Here is a 15,282-nt window from a genome sequence, read left to right as displayed (position 1 = left end):
CTGGGAGTATGCATTGACCTGTCAATGATCATGGTCAGTGGGGAAGCAATTACAGAAGCCAGACTTTCAACCTTCTGCATCCTATAAAGATCATGGGTCTATGCTCCCTGATGGTTAAAGAATAGGAAAGCAATCAGGCGATGGGATGGGATATGGAGGTCTGGTGGTAAGAAATGTGTGAAGTTGTACCCCTCTTATCCTATGGTTTTATCAATGTTTCCTTTTAAAATAAAAAATTTTAAAAAAAGGAAAGAGAGGGGGAGAGATAGACACCTGCAGGCCAGCTACAGCACTTGTGAAGGGACCCCTTAGTGCAGGTGGGGAACCGGGTGGAACTGGGATCCTAGAGGTGGTCCTTGCACTTCACACTATGTGTGCTTGACCTGCTGTGTTACCACCTGGCCCCCTGATTAGCGATTTTTAAAGTCCAAGATCAGAGACGAACCTTTAACAGGTGGTATTTCAGGCTTTTTAGGAGGGGTCACTGGTTCTTTCTTTTCAGGGACCACTTCTTTGGGAGCTTCTGGCACTTAAAGATATTAGTAAAGTTACATTCAGAAAGGATGAAGACCACTGACACAAACACTTTCTCAGACCATAAGACCCATGACATCAAGTCTCAGGTGAGAGACGAACCTTTAGCAGGTGGGACTTCAGGCTTTTTAGGAGGGGTCACTGGTTCTTTCTTTTCAGGGACCACTTCTTTGGGAGTCTCTGGCACTTAAAAGATATTAGTAAATTACATTCAGAAAGGATAAAGATTGTTAATACAAACACTTTCTCACAGCATAAAAACCATGATTTCAAGTCTCAGGTGAGAGACGAACCTTTAGCAGGTGGGACTTCAGGCTTCTTAGGAGGGGTCACTGGTTCTTTCTTTTCAGGGATCACTTCTTTGGGAGCTTCTGGCACTTAAAAGATAAAAGAAAAGTAAAGTTACATTCAGGAGGCATGAAGGCGGCAGACATAAAAAAAACTTTTAGTGCAGAAGACTAGTTCCTTTTATATACTAAAGTTTCTTTCTTTCCATAATAATAAAAGAAAATAAACTTTATTTTCCAAGAAAATAAAGTTTCTTTTATTTTTTTATTAGAAAGGAGAGAGAGAAAATGAGAGGGAGAGGAAAAAAGAGAGGAGGAGAGATAGTCAGCTGCAGGCCAGCTTCACCACTTGTGAATGGACCCACTACTGCAGGTGGGAGTGCCAGTGTGGAACTGGGATCCCAGAGCTGGTCCTTGCACTTCCCACTATGTGGCCTGAGCCGCAGTGTTACCACCTGGCCCACAGACTAGTGACTTTTAAAGTCCAAGGTCAGAGACAAACCTTTAGCAGGTGGGACTTCAGGCTTTTTAGGAGGGGTCACTGGTACTTTCTTTTCAGGGACCACTTCTTTGGGAGCTTCTGGCACTTAAAAGATATTAGTAAAGTTACATTCAGAAAATATGAAGACTGCTGACACAAATAATTTCTCAGACCATAAGAGCCATGACGTTAAGTCTCAGGTGAGAGACAAACCTTTAGCAGGTGGGACTTCAGGCTTTTTAGGAGGGGTCACTGGTACTTTCTGTTCAGGGATCACTTCTTTGGGAGTCTCTGGCACTTAAAAGATATTAGTAAAGTTACAATCAGGAGGGACGAACGCTGATGACATAAAAAATATTTTTCAGTGCAGAAGACTAATTCCTTTTATGTACTAAAGTTTCTTTCTTTCCATTTTTTTTCTTTCTTATTGGATAGGACAGAGAGGAACTGAGAGAGGAGGGATAGAGAGACTGGGGCATATAGGACCTTGACCTCAACTTGAATCAACAGTGGTAGAGAAAGTTCCATCCTTGAAGGGGAGGAAGTACAATAGACTCTATGTATACCTGAGGAAGATGGGTCGACACTGAGGCAGCATGGAATGTTCCTACTCATGACCACAGAATGTGAGCTCAGATCTAGAGGAATGTAATGTCACAGGGGCTCCTAAGCTTATTATGGGCCCCAGATCACATCAAATCAATGGGGTTTACAGTCAACAATATTTATACCCCTTTCCCTTATTAGAAACTACTCTCTTCCCTGACTCAGTTTTGTGGTCCTTTTCACAGCCATGACATCATCTCCCCAGACAATAACTTGGATCCATCTTCATATCAGATTTCAGGCTCAAGCAAAAACAAGAACAACAAACAGAAACAATAACAACAACAACAAAACCCCACTAATATAGCTACAGGCCCTTTGAAATACAACTAAAATATAACTACTATCTACAAAACGGAGGCCCCACCACACTTCATGTGCACTATTCCAGGCTATAGGACCACGATTGGTCATCAATTTGTTTGGCTTTGTATGTTTACTCTCTTTTCCACCACTAGGTTCCAGATGCTAGCAGGATATGACCAGACTTCCCTGGACGGACAGCCCCACCAATGTGCCTTGGAGCTCTGCTTCCCCAGAGCCCTTCCCCACTAGGGAACGAAAGAGACAGGCTGGGAGTATGGATCGATCTGTCAACGATCATGTTCAGCTGGAAAACAATTACAGTAGTCAGACCTTCAGCCTTTTGCATCCCACAAAGATTATGGGTCTATAATCCCAGATGGTTAAAGAATAGGAAAGCTATCAGGTGATGGGGTGGGATATGGAGGTCTGTCTGGTGGTAAGAACTGTGCCAAGTTGTACCCCTCTTATCCTATGGTTTTATCAATGTTTCCTTTTTAGAAAAAAAAAATTTTTAAAAGAGAGCGGGAAGAGATAGTCACCTGCAGGCCAGCTACAGCACTTGTGAAGGGACCCCTTAGTGCAGGTGGGGGACCAGGTGGACCAGGGATCCTAGAGCTGGTCCTTGCACTTCACACTATGTGTGCTTGACCTGCTGAGTTACCACCAGGCCTCCTGACTAGTTACTTTTAAAGTCCAAGGTCAGAGACAAACCTTTAGCTGGTGGGACTTCAGGCTTTTTAGGAGGTGTCACTGGCTCTTTCTTTTCAGGGACCACTTCTTTGGGAGCTTCTGGCACTTAAAAGATATTAGTAAAGTTACATTCAGAAAGGATGAAGACCACTGACACAAACACTTTCTCACAGCATAAGAGCCATGACGTCAAGTCTCAGGTGAGAGACGAACCTTTAGCAGGTGGGACTTCAGGCTTTTTAGGAGGGGTCACTGGTTCTTTCTTTTCAGGGACCACTTCTTTGGGAGTCTCTGGCACTTAAAAGATATTAGTAAAGTTACATTCAGGAGGGATGAGGACCGCTGACACAAACACTTTCTCAGAGCATAAGGTGTGTGACTCTCAAAATCTCAGGTGAGAGACGAACCTTTAGCAGGAGGGACTTCAGGCTTTTTAGGAGGGGTCACTGGTTCTTTCTTTTCAGGGACCACTTCTTTGGGAGCTTCTGGCACTTAAAAGATATTAGTAAAGTTACATTCAGTAGGGATGAGGACCGCTGACACAAACACTTTCTCAGAGCATAAGGTGTGTGACTCTCAAAATCTCAGGTGAGAGACGAACCTTTAGCAGGTGGGACTGCAGGCTTTTTAGGAGGGGTCACTGGTTCTTTCTTTTCAGGGACCACTTCTTTGGGAGCTTCTGGCACTTAAAAGATATTAGTAAAGTTACAATCAGGAGGGACGAAGACTGCTGACATAAAAAAACTTTTTCAGTGCAGAAGACTACTTCCCTTTATGCACTAAAGTTTCTTTCTTTACAATTTTTTTTATGGATAGGACTGAGAGAAAATGAGAGGGAGGGGAAGAAAGAGGGGGAGACATAGCTACCTGTATGCCAGATACTTCAGTTGCGAAGAGACCCTCTAACTGCAGGTGGGGGCTGGAGTGGAACTGGGATCCCAGAGTTGGTCCTTGCACTTCACACTATGTGTGCCTGACCCGCTGTGTTACCACCTTGGCCCCTGACTAGTGACTTTTAAAGTTCAAGATCAGAGACAAACCTTTAGCTGGTAGGACTTCAGGCTTTTTAGGAGGTGTCACTGGTACTTTCTTTTCAGAGACCACTTCTTTGGGAGCTTCTGGCACTTAAAAGATATTAGTAAAGTTACATTCAGAAAGGATGAAGACCACTGACACAAACACTTTCTCACAGCATAAGAGCCATGACTTCAAGTCTCAAGTGAGAGACGAACCTTTAGCAGGAGGGACTTCAGGCTTTTTAGGAGGGGTCACTGGTTCTTTCTTTTCAGGGACCACTTCTTTGGGAGTCTCTGGCACTTAAAAGATATTAGTAAAGTTACATTCAGGAGGGATGAGGACCGCTGACACAAACACTTTCTCAGAGCATAAGGTGTGTGACTCTCAAAATCTCAGGTGAGAGACGAACCTTTAGCAGGTGGGACTTCAGGCTTTTTAGGAGGGGTCACTGGTTCTTTCTTTTCAGGGACCACTTCTTTGGGAGCTTCTGGCACTTAAAAGATATTAGTAAAGTTACAATCAGGAGGGACGAAGACTGCTGACATAAAAAAACTTTTTCAGTGCAGAAGACTACTTCCCTTTATGCACTAAAGTTTCTTTCTTTACATTTTTTTTTATGGATAGGACTGAGAGAAAATGAGAGGGAGGGGAAGAAAGAGGGGGAGACATAGCCACCTGTATGCCAGATACTTCAGTTGCGAAGAGACCCTCTAACTGCAGGTGGGGGCTGGAGTGGAACTGGGATCTCAGAGTTGGTCCTTGCACTTCACACTATGTGTGCCTGACCCGCTGTGTTACCACCTTGGCCCCTGACTAGTGACTTTTAAAGTTCAAGATCAGAGACAAACCTTTAGCTGGTAGGACTTCAGGCTTTTTAGGAGGTGTCACTGGTACTTTCTTTTCAGAGACCACTTCTTTGGGAGCTTCTGGCACTTAAAAGATATTAGTAAAGTTACATTCAGAAAGGATGAAGACCACTGACACAAACACTTTCTCACAGCATAAGAGCCATGACTTCAAGTCTCAAGTGAGAGACGAACCTTTAGCAGGAGGGACTTCAGGCTTTTTAGGAGGGGTCACTGGTTCTTTCTTTTCAGGGACCACTTCTTTGGGAGTCTCTGGCACTTAAAAGATATTAGTAAAGTTACATTCAGGAGGGATGAGGACCGCTGACACAAACACTTTCTCAGAGCATAAGGTGTGTGACTCTCAAAATCTCAGGTGAGAGACGAACCTTTAGCAGGTGGGACTTCAGGCTTTTTAGGAGGGGTCACTGGTTCTTTCTTTTCAGGGACCACTTCTTTGGGAGCTTCTGGCACTTAAAAGATATTAGTAAAGTTACAATCAGGAGGGACGAAGACTGCTGACATAAAAAAACTTTTTCAGTGCAGAAGACTACTTCCCTTTATGCACTAAAGTTTCTTTCTTTACATTTTTTTTTATGGATAGGACTGAGAGAAAATGAGAGGGAGGGGAAGAAAGAGGGGGAGACATAGCCACCTGTATGCCAGATACTTCAGTTGCGAAGAGACCCTCTAACTGCAGGTGGGGGCTGGAGTGGAACTGGGATCTCAGAGTTGGTCCTTGCACTTCACACTATGTGTGCCTGACCCGCTGTGTTACCACCTTGGCCCCTGACTAGTGACTTTTAAAGTTCAAGATCAGAGACAAACCTTTAGCTGGTAGGACTTCAGGCTTTTTAGGAGGTGTCACTGGTACTTTCTTTTCAGAGACCACTTCTTTGGGAGCTTCTGGCACTTAAAAGATATTAGTAAAGTTACATTCAGAAAGGATGAAGACCACTGACACAAACACTTTCTCACAGCATAAGAGCCATGACTTCAAGTCTCAAGTGAGAGACGAACCTTTAGCAGGTGGGACTTCAGGCTTTTTAGGAGGGGTCACTGGTTCTTTCTTTTCAGGGACCACTTCTTTGGGAGCTTCTGGCACTTAAAAGATATTAGTAAAGTTACATTCAGGTGGGACGAGGGCTGCTGACATAAAAAACCTTTTTCAGTGTAGAAGACTAGTTCCTTTTATGTACTAAAGTTTCTTTCTTTAAATTTTTTATTTTTCTAATGGAAAGGAGAGAGAGAATATGAGAGGGAAGGGGAAGAAAGAGGAGGAGAGATAGACACCTGCAGGCCAGCTACACCAGTTGTGAAGAAACCCCCAACTACAGGTGGGAGTGCCAGTGTGGAACTGGGATCCCAGAGCTGGTCCTTGCACTTCACACTATGTGTGCTTGACCTGCTGAGTTACCACCTGGCCTGATTAGTGACTTTTCATGTCCAAGGTCAGAGACGAACCTTTAGCTGGTGGGATTTCAGGCTTTTTAGGAGGGGTCACTGGTACTTTCTTCTCAGGGACCACTTCTTTGGGAGCTTCTGGCACTTAAAAGATATTAGTAAAGTTACATTCAGAAAGGATGAAGACCATTGACACTAACACTTTCTCAGACCATAAGACCCATGACTTCAAGTCTCAGGTGAGAGACAAACCTTTAGCAGGTGGGACTTCAGGCTTTTTAGGAGGGGTCACTGTTACTTTCTGTTTAGGGACCACTTCTTTGGGAGCTTCTGGCATTTAAAAGATATTAGTAAAGTAACAAACAGGACGGACGAATGCAACTTTTTCAGTGCAGAAGACTATTTACTTTTATATATGAACATTTCCTTCTAAAAAAAATTAAGTTTCTTTCTTTCCATTTCTTTTTTATTGGATAGGACAGAGAGAAAATGAGAGGGTAGGGGAAGAAAGAGAGGATGACATAGGAACTTGCTCTCAACTTGGATCAACAATGGTAGAGAAAGTTCTTCAGAAAGTCTCTCTCTGAAGGGAGGATGGACAATATACTCTATGTTACACCTGAGGAAGGTGAGTCGACACTGGGGCAGCATGGAATGTTCCTTCTCATGACCACAGAATGCAAGCTCAGATCTACAGGGATGCAGAGGTCACACAGGCTCCAAAGCTAATTATGGGCCCCAGATTACATCAAATCAGTGGGGTTTACTTTCAACAATATTTATACCCCTTTCCCATAATAGGGAGCTACTTTCTTCCCTGATCCAGGTTTCTGGTCCTTTTCCCAGCCATGACATCATCCCCCCAGACAATAAATTGGATCCACCTGTATATCAGATTTCAGGCTCAGGCAGGAAAAATAAAATAAAAATAAAAACAAAACCCCACTATGATTGCTACAGGCCCTTTGAAATTTAACTAAAATATGCCTACTAGCTATCTACAAAATGGAGGACACCCCCAACACTTCATTTGCACTATTCCAGTCATTAGGTCCATGATTATTCAACAATTTGTTTGGCTTTGTGTGTTAACTCTTTTTTTCAGCCACCAGGTTCTAGATGCTAGCAGGATGCGACCAGACTTCCCTGGACTGACAACCCAACTAATAGGCCTTATAGCTCTGCTTCCCCAGAGCCCTTCCCCACTAGGGAAAGAAAGAGACATGCTGGGAGTATGCATCGACCTGTCACAATGATCTAGTTGAGCAGGAATGCAATTAGAGAAGCCAGACCTTCAACCTTCTGAGTCCTACAATGACCTTGGGTCCATAATCCCAGAGGGTTAAAGAATAGGAAAACTATCAGGGGAGGGTATGGGATATGGAGGTCTGGTGGTGGGAATTGTGTGATGTACCCCTCTTATCCTATGGTTTTATCAATGTTTCCTTTTTATAAATAAAGAATATAGGAAAAAAAAAAAAGAAAGAGAGGGGGAGAGATAACACCTTCATGCCAACTACAGCACTTGTGAAGGGACCCCTTAGTGCAGGTGGGGAACCGGGTGGAACTGGGATCCTAGAGGTGGTCCTTGCAATTCACACTATGTGTGCTTGACCCGCTGCATTTCCACCTGGCCCCCTGAGTAGTGACTTTTAAAGACCATGGTCAGAGACGAACCTTTAGCAGGTGGGACTTCAGGCTTTTTAGGAGGGGTCACTGGTTCTTTCTTTTCAGAGACCACTTCTTTGGGAGCTTCTGGCAATTAAAAGATATTAGTAAAGTTACATTCAGGAAGATGAAGACCACTGACACAAACACTTTCTCACAGCATAAGAGCCATGACGTCAAGTCTCAGGTGAGAGACGAACCTTTAGCAGGTGGGACTTCAGGCTTTTTAGGAGGGGTCACTGGTTCTTTCTTTTCAGGGACCACTTCTTTGGGAGCTTCTGGCACTTAAAAGATATTAGTAAAGTTACATTCAGGAGGGATGAGGACCGCTGACACAAACACTTTCTCAGAGCTTAAGGTGTGTGACTCTCAAAATCTCAGGTGAGAGACGAACCTTTAGCAGGTGGGACTTCAGGCTTTTTAGGAGGGGTCACTGGTTCTTTCTTTTCAGGGACCACTTCTTTGGGAGCTTCTGGCACTTAAAAGATATTAGTAAAGTTATATTCAGGAGGGATGAAGGCTGCTGACATAAAAAACCTTTTTCAGTGCAGAAGACTAGTTCCTTTTATGTACTAAAATTTCTTCCTTTCCATTTTTTATTTTTTTACTGGAAAGGAATGAGAGAAAATGAGAGGGGAGGGGAAGATAGAGAGGAGAAGAGATAGACACTTGCAGGCCAGCTACACCACTTGTAAAGGGACCCCCCTACTGCAGGTGGGAGTGCCAGTGTGGAACTGGGATCCCAGAGCTGGTCCTTGCACTTCACACTACGTGTGCTTGACCTGCTGCGTTTCCACCTGGCTCCGAGACTAGTGACTTTTAAAGACCAATGTCAGAGACAAACCTTTAGCAGGTGGGACTTCAGGCTTTTTAGGAGGTGTCACTGGTACTTTCTTTTCAGGGACCACTTCTTTGGGAGTCTCTGGCACTTAAAAGATATTAGTAAAGTTACATTCAGGAGGGACAAATGCTGACATAAAAAAATCTTTTTCAGTGCAGAAGACTAGTTCCTTTTATGTACTAAAGTTTCTTTCCATTTTTTCTTTTTTTATATTTATTTTATTTATTTATTCCCTTTGTTGCCCTTGTTGTTTTATTGTTGTAGTTATTATTGTTGTTGTCGTTGTTGAATAGGACAGAGAGAAATGGAGAGAGGAGGGGAAGACAGAGAGGGGGAGAGAAAGATAGACACCTGCAGACCTGCTTCACCGACCTGTGAAGCGACTCCCCTGCAGGTGGGGAGTCGGGGCTCGAACCAGGATCCTCATGCCAGTCCTTGTGCTTTGCGCCACCTGCACTTAACCCTCTGCTCTACAGCCCGACTCCCGCATTTTTTCTTTTTTATTGGATAGGACAGAGAGAAAATGAGAGGGGAGGAGAAGAATGAGAGGGGGACATAGACATTGCCTTCAACTTGGATCAACAATGCTAGAGAATGTTCCATCCTCTGAAGGGAGGATGAACAATATACTCTATGCTACACCTGAGGAAGATGGATCGGCACTGGGGCAGCTTGGAATGTTCCTACTCATGACCACAGAATGCGAGCTCAGATCTACAGGGATGCAGAGGTCACACAGGCTCCAAAGCTAATTATGCACCCCAGATCACACCAAATCAATGGGGTTTACAGTCAACAATATTTATACCCCTTTCCCTTATTAGGGAGCTACTCTCTTCCCTGATCCAGCTTTGTGGTCCTTTTCACAGCCACGGCATTATCTCCCCAGACAATAGCTTGGATCCACCTGCATATCAGATTTCTGGCTCAGGTATAGAAAACAAACAAACAAACAAACCAACAAAAAAAAAACCCACTAGGATCGCTACAGGCCTTTTGAAATATAACTAAAATATGCCTACTAGCTATCTATAAAATGGAGGACCCCCCCACACTACATGTGCACTATTCCAGCCTTTAGGACCATGATTGGTCATCAGTTTATTTGGCTTTGTATGTTAACTCTCTTTTCAGCCACCAGGTTCCAGATGCTAGCAGGATGTGACCAGACTTCCCTGGACAGACGACCCAACTAATATGCCTTGTAGCTCTGCTTCCCCAGAAGGGGAAGAAAGAGACATGCTGGGAGTATGCATCGACCTGTCACAATGATCTTGTTGAGCAGGAATGCAATTAGAGAAGCCAGACCTTCAACCTTCTGAGTCCTACAATGACCTTGGGCCCATACTCCCAGATGGTTAAAGAATAGGAAAATTGTCAGGGGAGGGGATGGAATACGGAGTTTTGGTGGTGGGAATTGTGCGAAGTTGTACCCCTGTTATCCTATGGCTTTATCAATGTTTCCTTTTTATAAATAAAAATTTTTTTAAAAAAGGAAAGAGAGGGGAGAGATAGACACCTGCAGGCCAGCTACACCACTTCTGAAGGGATTCCCCACTGCACGTGTGGGTCAGGGGAGGAACTGGGATCCTAGAGCTGGTCCTTGCACTGTGTGCTTGACTGGCTGCGTTACCACCTGGCCCCCTGACTAGTGGCTTTTATAGTCCAAGGTCAGACATAAACCTTTAGCAAGTGGGACTTCAGGCATTTTAGGAAGTGTCACTGGTACTTTCTGTTCAGGGACCACTTCTTAGGGAGCTTCTGGCACTTAAAAGATATTAGTAAAGTTACATTCAGAAAGGATGAAGACCACTGACACAAACACTTTCTCACAGCATAAGAGCCATGACGTCAAGTCTCAGGTGAGAGACGAACCTTTAGCTGGTGGGACTTCAGGCTTTTTAGGAGGGGTCACTGGTTCTTTCTGTTCAGGGACCACTTCTTTGGGAGCTTCTGGCACTTAAAAGATATTAGTAAAGTTATATTCAGGTGTGATGAAGGCTGCTGACATAAAAAACCTTTATCAGTGCAGAAGACTAGTTCCTTTTATGTACTAAAGTTTATTCCTTTCCATTTTTTATTTTTTTTACTGGAAAGGAATGAGAGAAAATGAGAGGGGAGGGGAAAAAAGAGAGGGGGAAGAGACAGACACTTGCAGGCCAGCTACACCACTTGTAAAGGGACCCCCCCCCCCCACTGCAGGTGGGAGTGCCAGTGTGGAACTGGGATCCCAGAGCTGGTCCTTGCACTTCCCACTACGTGTGCTTGACCTGCTGCATTTCCACCTGCCCCTGAGACCAGTGACTTTTAAAGTTCAAGGTCAGACAAACCTTTAGCAGGTGGGACTTCAGGCTTTTTAGGAGGGGTCACTGGTACTTTATTTTCAGGGACCACTTCTTTGGGAGCTTCTGGCACTTAAAAGATATTAGTAAAGTCACATTCAGAAAGGATGAAGACCACTGACACAAACACTTTCTCAGACCATAAGACCCATGACATCAAGTCTCAGGTGAGAGACGAACCTTTAGCAGGTGGGACTTCAGGCTTTTTAGGAGGGGTCACTGGTTCTTTCTTCTCAGGGATCACTTCTTTGGGAGCTTCTGGCACTTAAAAGATATTAGTAAAGTTACATTTGGAGGTATGAAGGCTGCTGACATAAAATAACTTTTTCAGTGCATAAGACTAGTTCCTTTTATGTGCTAAAGTTTCTTTTTTTCATTTTTTCTTTTTTACTGGATAGGACAGAGAGAAAATGAGAGGGGAGAGGAAGAAAGAGGGGGGAGAGATAGACACATTGCCCGCCAGCTCCACCACTTGTGAAGGGACCCCCTACTGCAGGTTGGGGTCTGGGGTAGAACTGGGATCATAGAGCTGGCCCTTGAACTTCACACTATGTGTGCTTGACCCGCTGTGTTACCCTGACCCCCAGATTAGTGACTTTAAAATCCAAGGTCAGAGACGAACCTTTAGCAGGTGGGACTTCAGGCTTTTTAGGAGGTGTCACTGGTACTTTCTTTTCAGGGGCCACTTCTTTGGGGGCCTCTGGCACTTAAAAGATATTAGTAAAGTTACATTCAGAAAGGATGAAGTTTGTTAATACAAACACTTTCTGACAGCATAAGAGCCATGACTTCAAGTCCAAGGTCAGGGACGAACCTTTAGCAGGTGGGACTTCAGGCTTTTTAGGAGGGGTCACTGGTACTTTCTTTTCAGGGACCACTTCTTTGGGAACTTCTGGCACTTAAAAGATATTAGTAAAGTTACATTAAGGAGGGATGAAGATTGCTGACACAAACACTTTTTCAGGGCAGAAGGTCTGCAACTTTTAAAGTCTAAGGTTATAGAGTCAAATCTTTAACAGATGGGACGTCAGGCTTTTTAGTTAGTATATCATTGGTACTTTCTTTTCAGGGACCACTTCTTTGTAAGCCTCTGGCACTTAAACGATATTAGTAAAGTTACACTCAGGAGGTATGAAGACAGCTGACACAAGCACTTTTTCAGAGGAAGACCTCTGACCCTTAAGTCTAAGGACAGAAACATGCTTCTGAGAAGTAGAAATCGATGCTTTTTAGGAGGTGCCAAGTGGCTTTTTCTTTTCAGGGACCACTTCTTTGCGAGCCACAGACACTTAGAAGATGTTAGTAGAACTACATTCAGGAGTTCAGAGACTATCAAACACAATGTTTTAAAAACTGGCTGTGGAGATCTTGCTAAGTTTCGGATGAGTCACCTGTGACAGATGGAGCTTCAGCCTTTTTAGGAGGTGTCACTGGTACTTTCTTTTCAGGGACCACTTCTTGAGGTACTTCAGGCACTTAAAAGATATTAGTAGTTTTACACTTAGTTTAATGAGATCAATGGACTAATAATATTCCTAACAGCGAGAGAATTATTTCTTTTGTACACTGTGTAGGCATACAGCCTGGGAAACAGATGGCACAATCAGCTGAGTGCCAGATATGTATGTGTGAGGTCCAGGGTCTCTTCTCTGGTATAGGTCAAAATGATGCTCTGATTCTCTCACACTCAAGTGGATTAGTTACTTTTTTGAAAGAATACAATAGGATGAAAAATACCTGAAACTGCTGGGATCTCTTGTTTTTTGGCAGGTGCCTTGGGAACTTTCTTTTCTGGGACAGCTTCTTGAATAACTTCAGGCACTTAAAAGATATTCATAGTTTGACACTTAATAAAGGGCAATAGACTAAGACTGTTTTAACAGCTGAAGAGGCAGCTCTTTGAAGAATGATGTCAAGGCAAGCATGTACCTGTGACACGGGGGGCTTCTGGTTCTTTGGGCCATGCCTTGGGAACTTTCTTTTCTGGGACAACTTCTTGGGCAACTTCAGGTACTTAAAGATATTAGTAGTTATAGGATTAGGATAGTAAGAGCAATGAACTAAAACATTCCCTAGAATGATATATCTTCTGTAAAATGAGGTCAGGTTCACATATACCTGTAGTGAGTGAGGCTTCCGGTTCTTCTAATGGTACTTTGGAAATTAGCTTTTCTGGAGCAACTTCTTTATCTGCTTCAGTCACTTGAAAGATATTAGTAGTTTTAGAATAAGAATAGTGAAAGCATATACTGCAGTGACTTTGAAGAGGAATGGACTATTTTTGTCTTCTTAATAGAATAGAGGGTTACGCACCTTCACCAGCCAGAGTTTCTTGTTTTTTCGGCACAGCTATAGACACTTTCTTTTCAGGTACAACTTCTTTAGGAGCTTCGGGAACTTTGAAGACATTAGTTTCATTTAGTTATAAATTTTTGAAAGGGGAATATCAATCATGATGTTACCAAAAAAAAAACAAAACAAAACAAAACAAAAAAACAAGCCCCAATTGTGAGATTGGCAGGCACTCCATACACACTTTTCCCAGCCTCCTGAAACAGATGGTCAAAACAGGGGAGGATAAATACCTTTAGCAGGTGGAGGCGCTTCTGGCTTCTTTGGAGGAATCACAGGCACTTTCTTTTCAGGGATGGCTTCCTTTGGCGGCACCTCAGGCACTTAAAAAATATTGATAATTTGTGTTTAGAAAAGGTGAAAACAACTGATGGTAATATCATTCATTGACATACTAAGGCTTTTTGGATCACTGTCTTTTTCCCTTTGGAATTATAACACCGTCTGTAATGAAATTTATCTAGATACACAAACACATACAACTTTCTAGCTGAAATGGCAGTTATTTCTTTGCTGGTATTCATAATCTGACATTACCTTCAGGGGGAGGACTTTCTGGTTTTGGGGGAAAGACTTCTGGTACTTTCTTTTGGGGGACAACTGCCTTTGGCACTACAGGTACTTTAAAGATATTAGTATTTCGTGATTAGACAGAGTAAGAAAAAAAAGGACAAGAGACAAACACAGTAACATAGGTAGGAGGTGACTACCTTTGGCTGGTGGAATTTCTGGCTTTTTAGGAGGTGTCACTGGTACTTTCTTTTCAGGGACCACTTCTTTGGGGGCCTCTGGCACTTAAAAGATATTAGTAAAGTTACATTCATGAGGGATGTAGACCACTGACACAAACTTTTTCAGAACAGAAGTCCTGTGATTTTTAAAGTCTCAGGATAGACACGAACCTTTCCCAGGTGGGACTTCAGGCTTTGTAAGAGGTGCCACAGGAACTTTCTGTTCAGGGACCACTTCTTTTGGAGCCTCTGGCACTTAAAAGATATTAGTAAAGTTACATTTAGGAGAGATGACAAACACAGAGGGAATGGGGCAGCAGTGCAGCAGGTTAAGTGCACATGGTGCAAGGCACAAGGACCAGCATGAGGATCCAGGTTCAGACCCCAAGTCCCCATCTGAAGGGGAGTCGCTTCACAGGTGGTGAAGCAGGCCTGCAGGTGTCAGTCTTTATCTCCCTATCTTTGTTTCCCCATGCTCTCTGCATTTTCTCTGTCCTAACAATGACAACATCTATAACAACAACAATAACTAAAACAACAATAAAAAAACCAATGGCAACGAAAGGGGAAAAAACAGTTAAAAAAAAAAAGTCACAAACACTTTCTCAGGACAGAAGACCAAAGACTTCAGTCTCAGGTGAGAGACGAACCTTTAGCAGGTGGGACTTCAGGCTTTTTAGGAGGTGTCACTGGTTCTTTCTTTTCAGGGACCACTTCTTTGGGAGTCTCTGACACTTAAAAGATATTAGTAAAGTTACATTCAGAAAGGTTGAGGGCCACTGACACAAACACTTTCTCACAGCATAAGAACCATTACATCAAATCTCAGGTAAGAGACGAACCTTTAGCAGGTGGGACTTCAGGCTTTTTAGGAGGGGTCACTGGTACTTTCTGTTCAGGGACCACTTCTTTGGGAGCTTCTGGCACTTAAAAGATATTAGTAAAGTTACATTCAGGAGGGATGAGGACCGCTGACACAAACACTTTCTCAGAGCATAAGGTGTGTGACTCTCAAAATCTCAGGTGAGAGACGAACCTTTAGCAGGTGGAACTTCAGGCTTTTTAGGAGGGGTCACTGGTTTTTTCTTTTCAGGGACCACTTCTTTGGGAGCTTCTGGCACTTAAAAGATATTAGTAAAGTTACATTCAGGAGGGATGAGGACCGCTGACACAAACAC

General features: G+C 43.4%; 1 protein-coding gene across 1 annotated transcript in view; it reads right to left on the bottom strand.

Moving 5' to 3' along the window:
- The window catches only part of TTN (titin), a 332,848-nt gene that overhangs the window by 150,105 nt on the left and 167,461 nt on the right, over positions 1-15,282 (bottom strand). The window contains exons 156-159 of the mRNA XM_060177642.1: positions 14,947-15,030; positions 14,084-14,167; positions 13,911-13,994; positions 1,324-1,407 (exon numbers count right to left, since the gene is read on the bottom strand). Of these exons, the coding sequence (XP_060033625.1) occupies positions 1,324-1,407; positions 13,911-13,994; positions 14,084-14,167; positions 14,947-15,030 (336 nt within the window). The remainder of the gene's footprint in view (positions 1-1,323; positions 1,408-13,910; positions 13,995-14,083; positions 14,168-14,946; positions 15,031-15,282) is intronic.

This window comes from Erinaceus europaeus, chromosome 18, assembly GCF_950295315.1.
Source record: "Erinaceus europaeus chromosome 18, mEriEur2.1, whole genome shotgun sequence".
In the NCBI taxonomy this organism is placed as follows: Eukaryota; Metazoa; Chordata; class Mammalia; order Eulipotyphla; family Erinaceidae; genus Erinaceus; species Erinaceus europaeus.
This window is presented reverse-complemented; position numbering and strand designations above follow the sequence as displayed.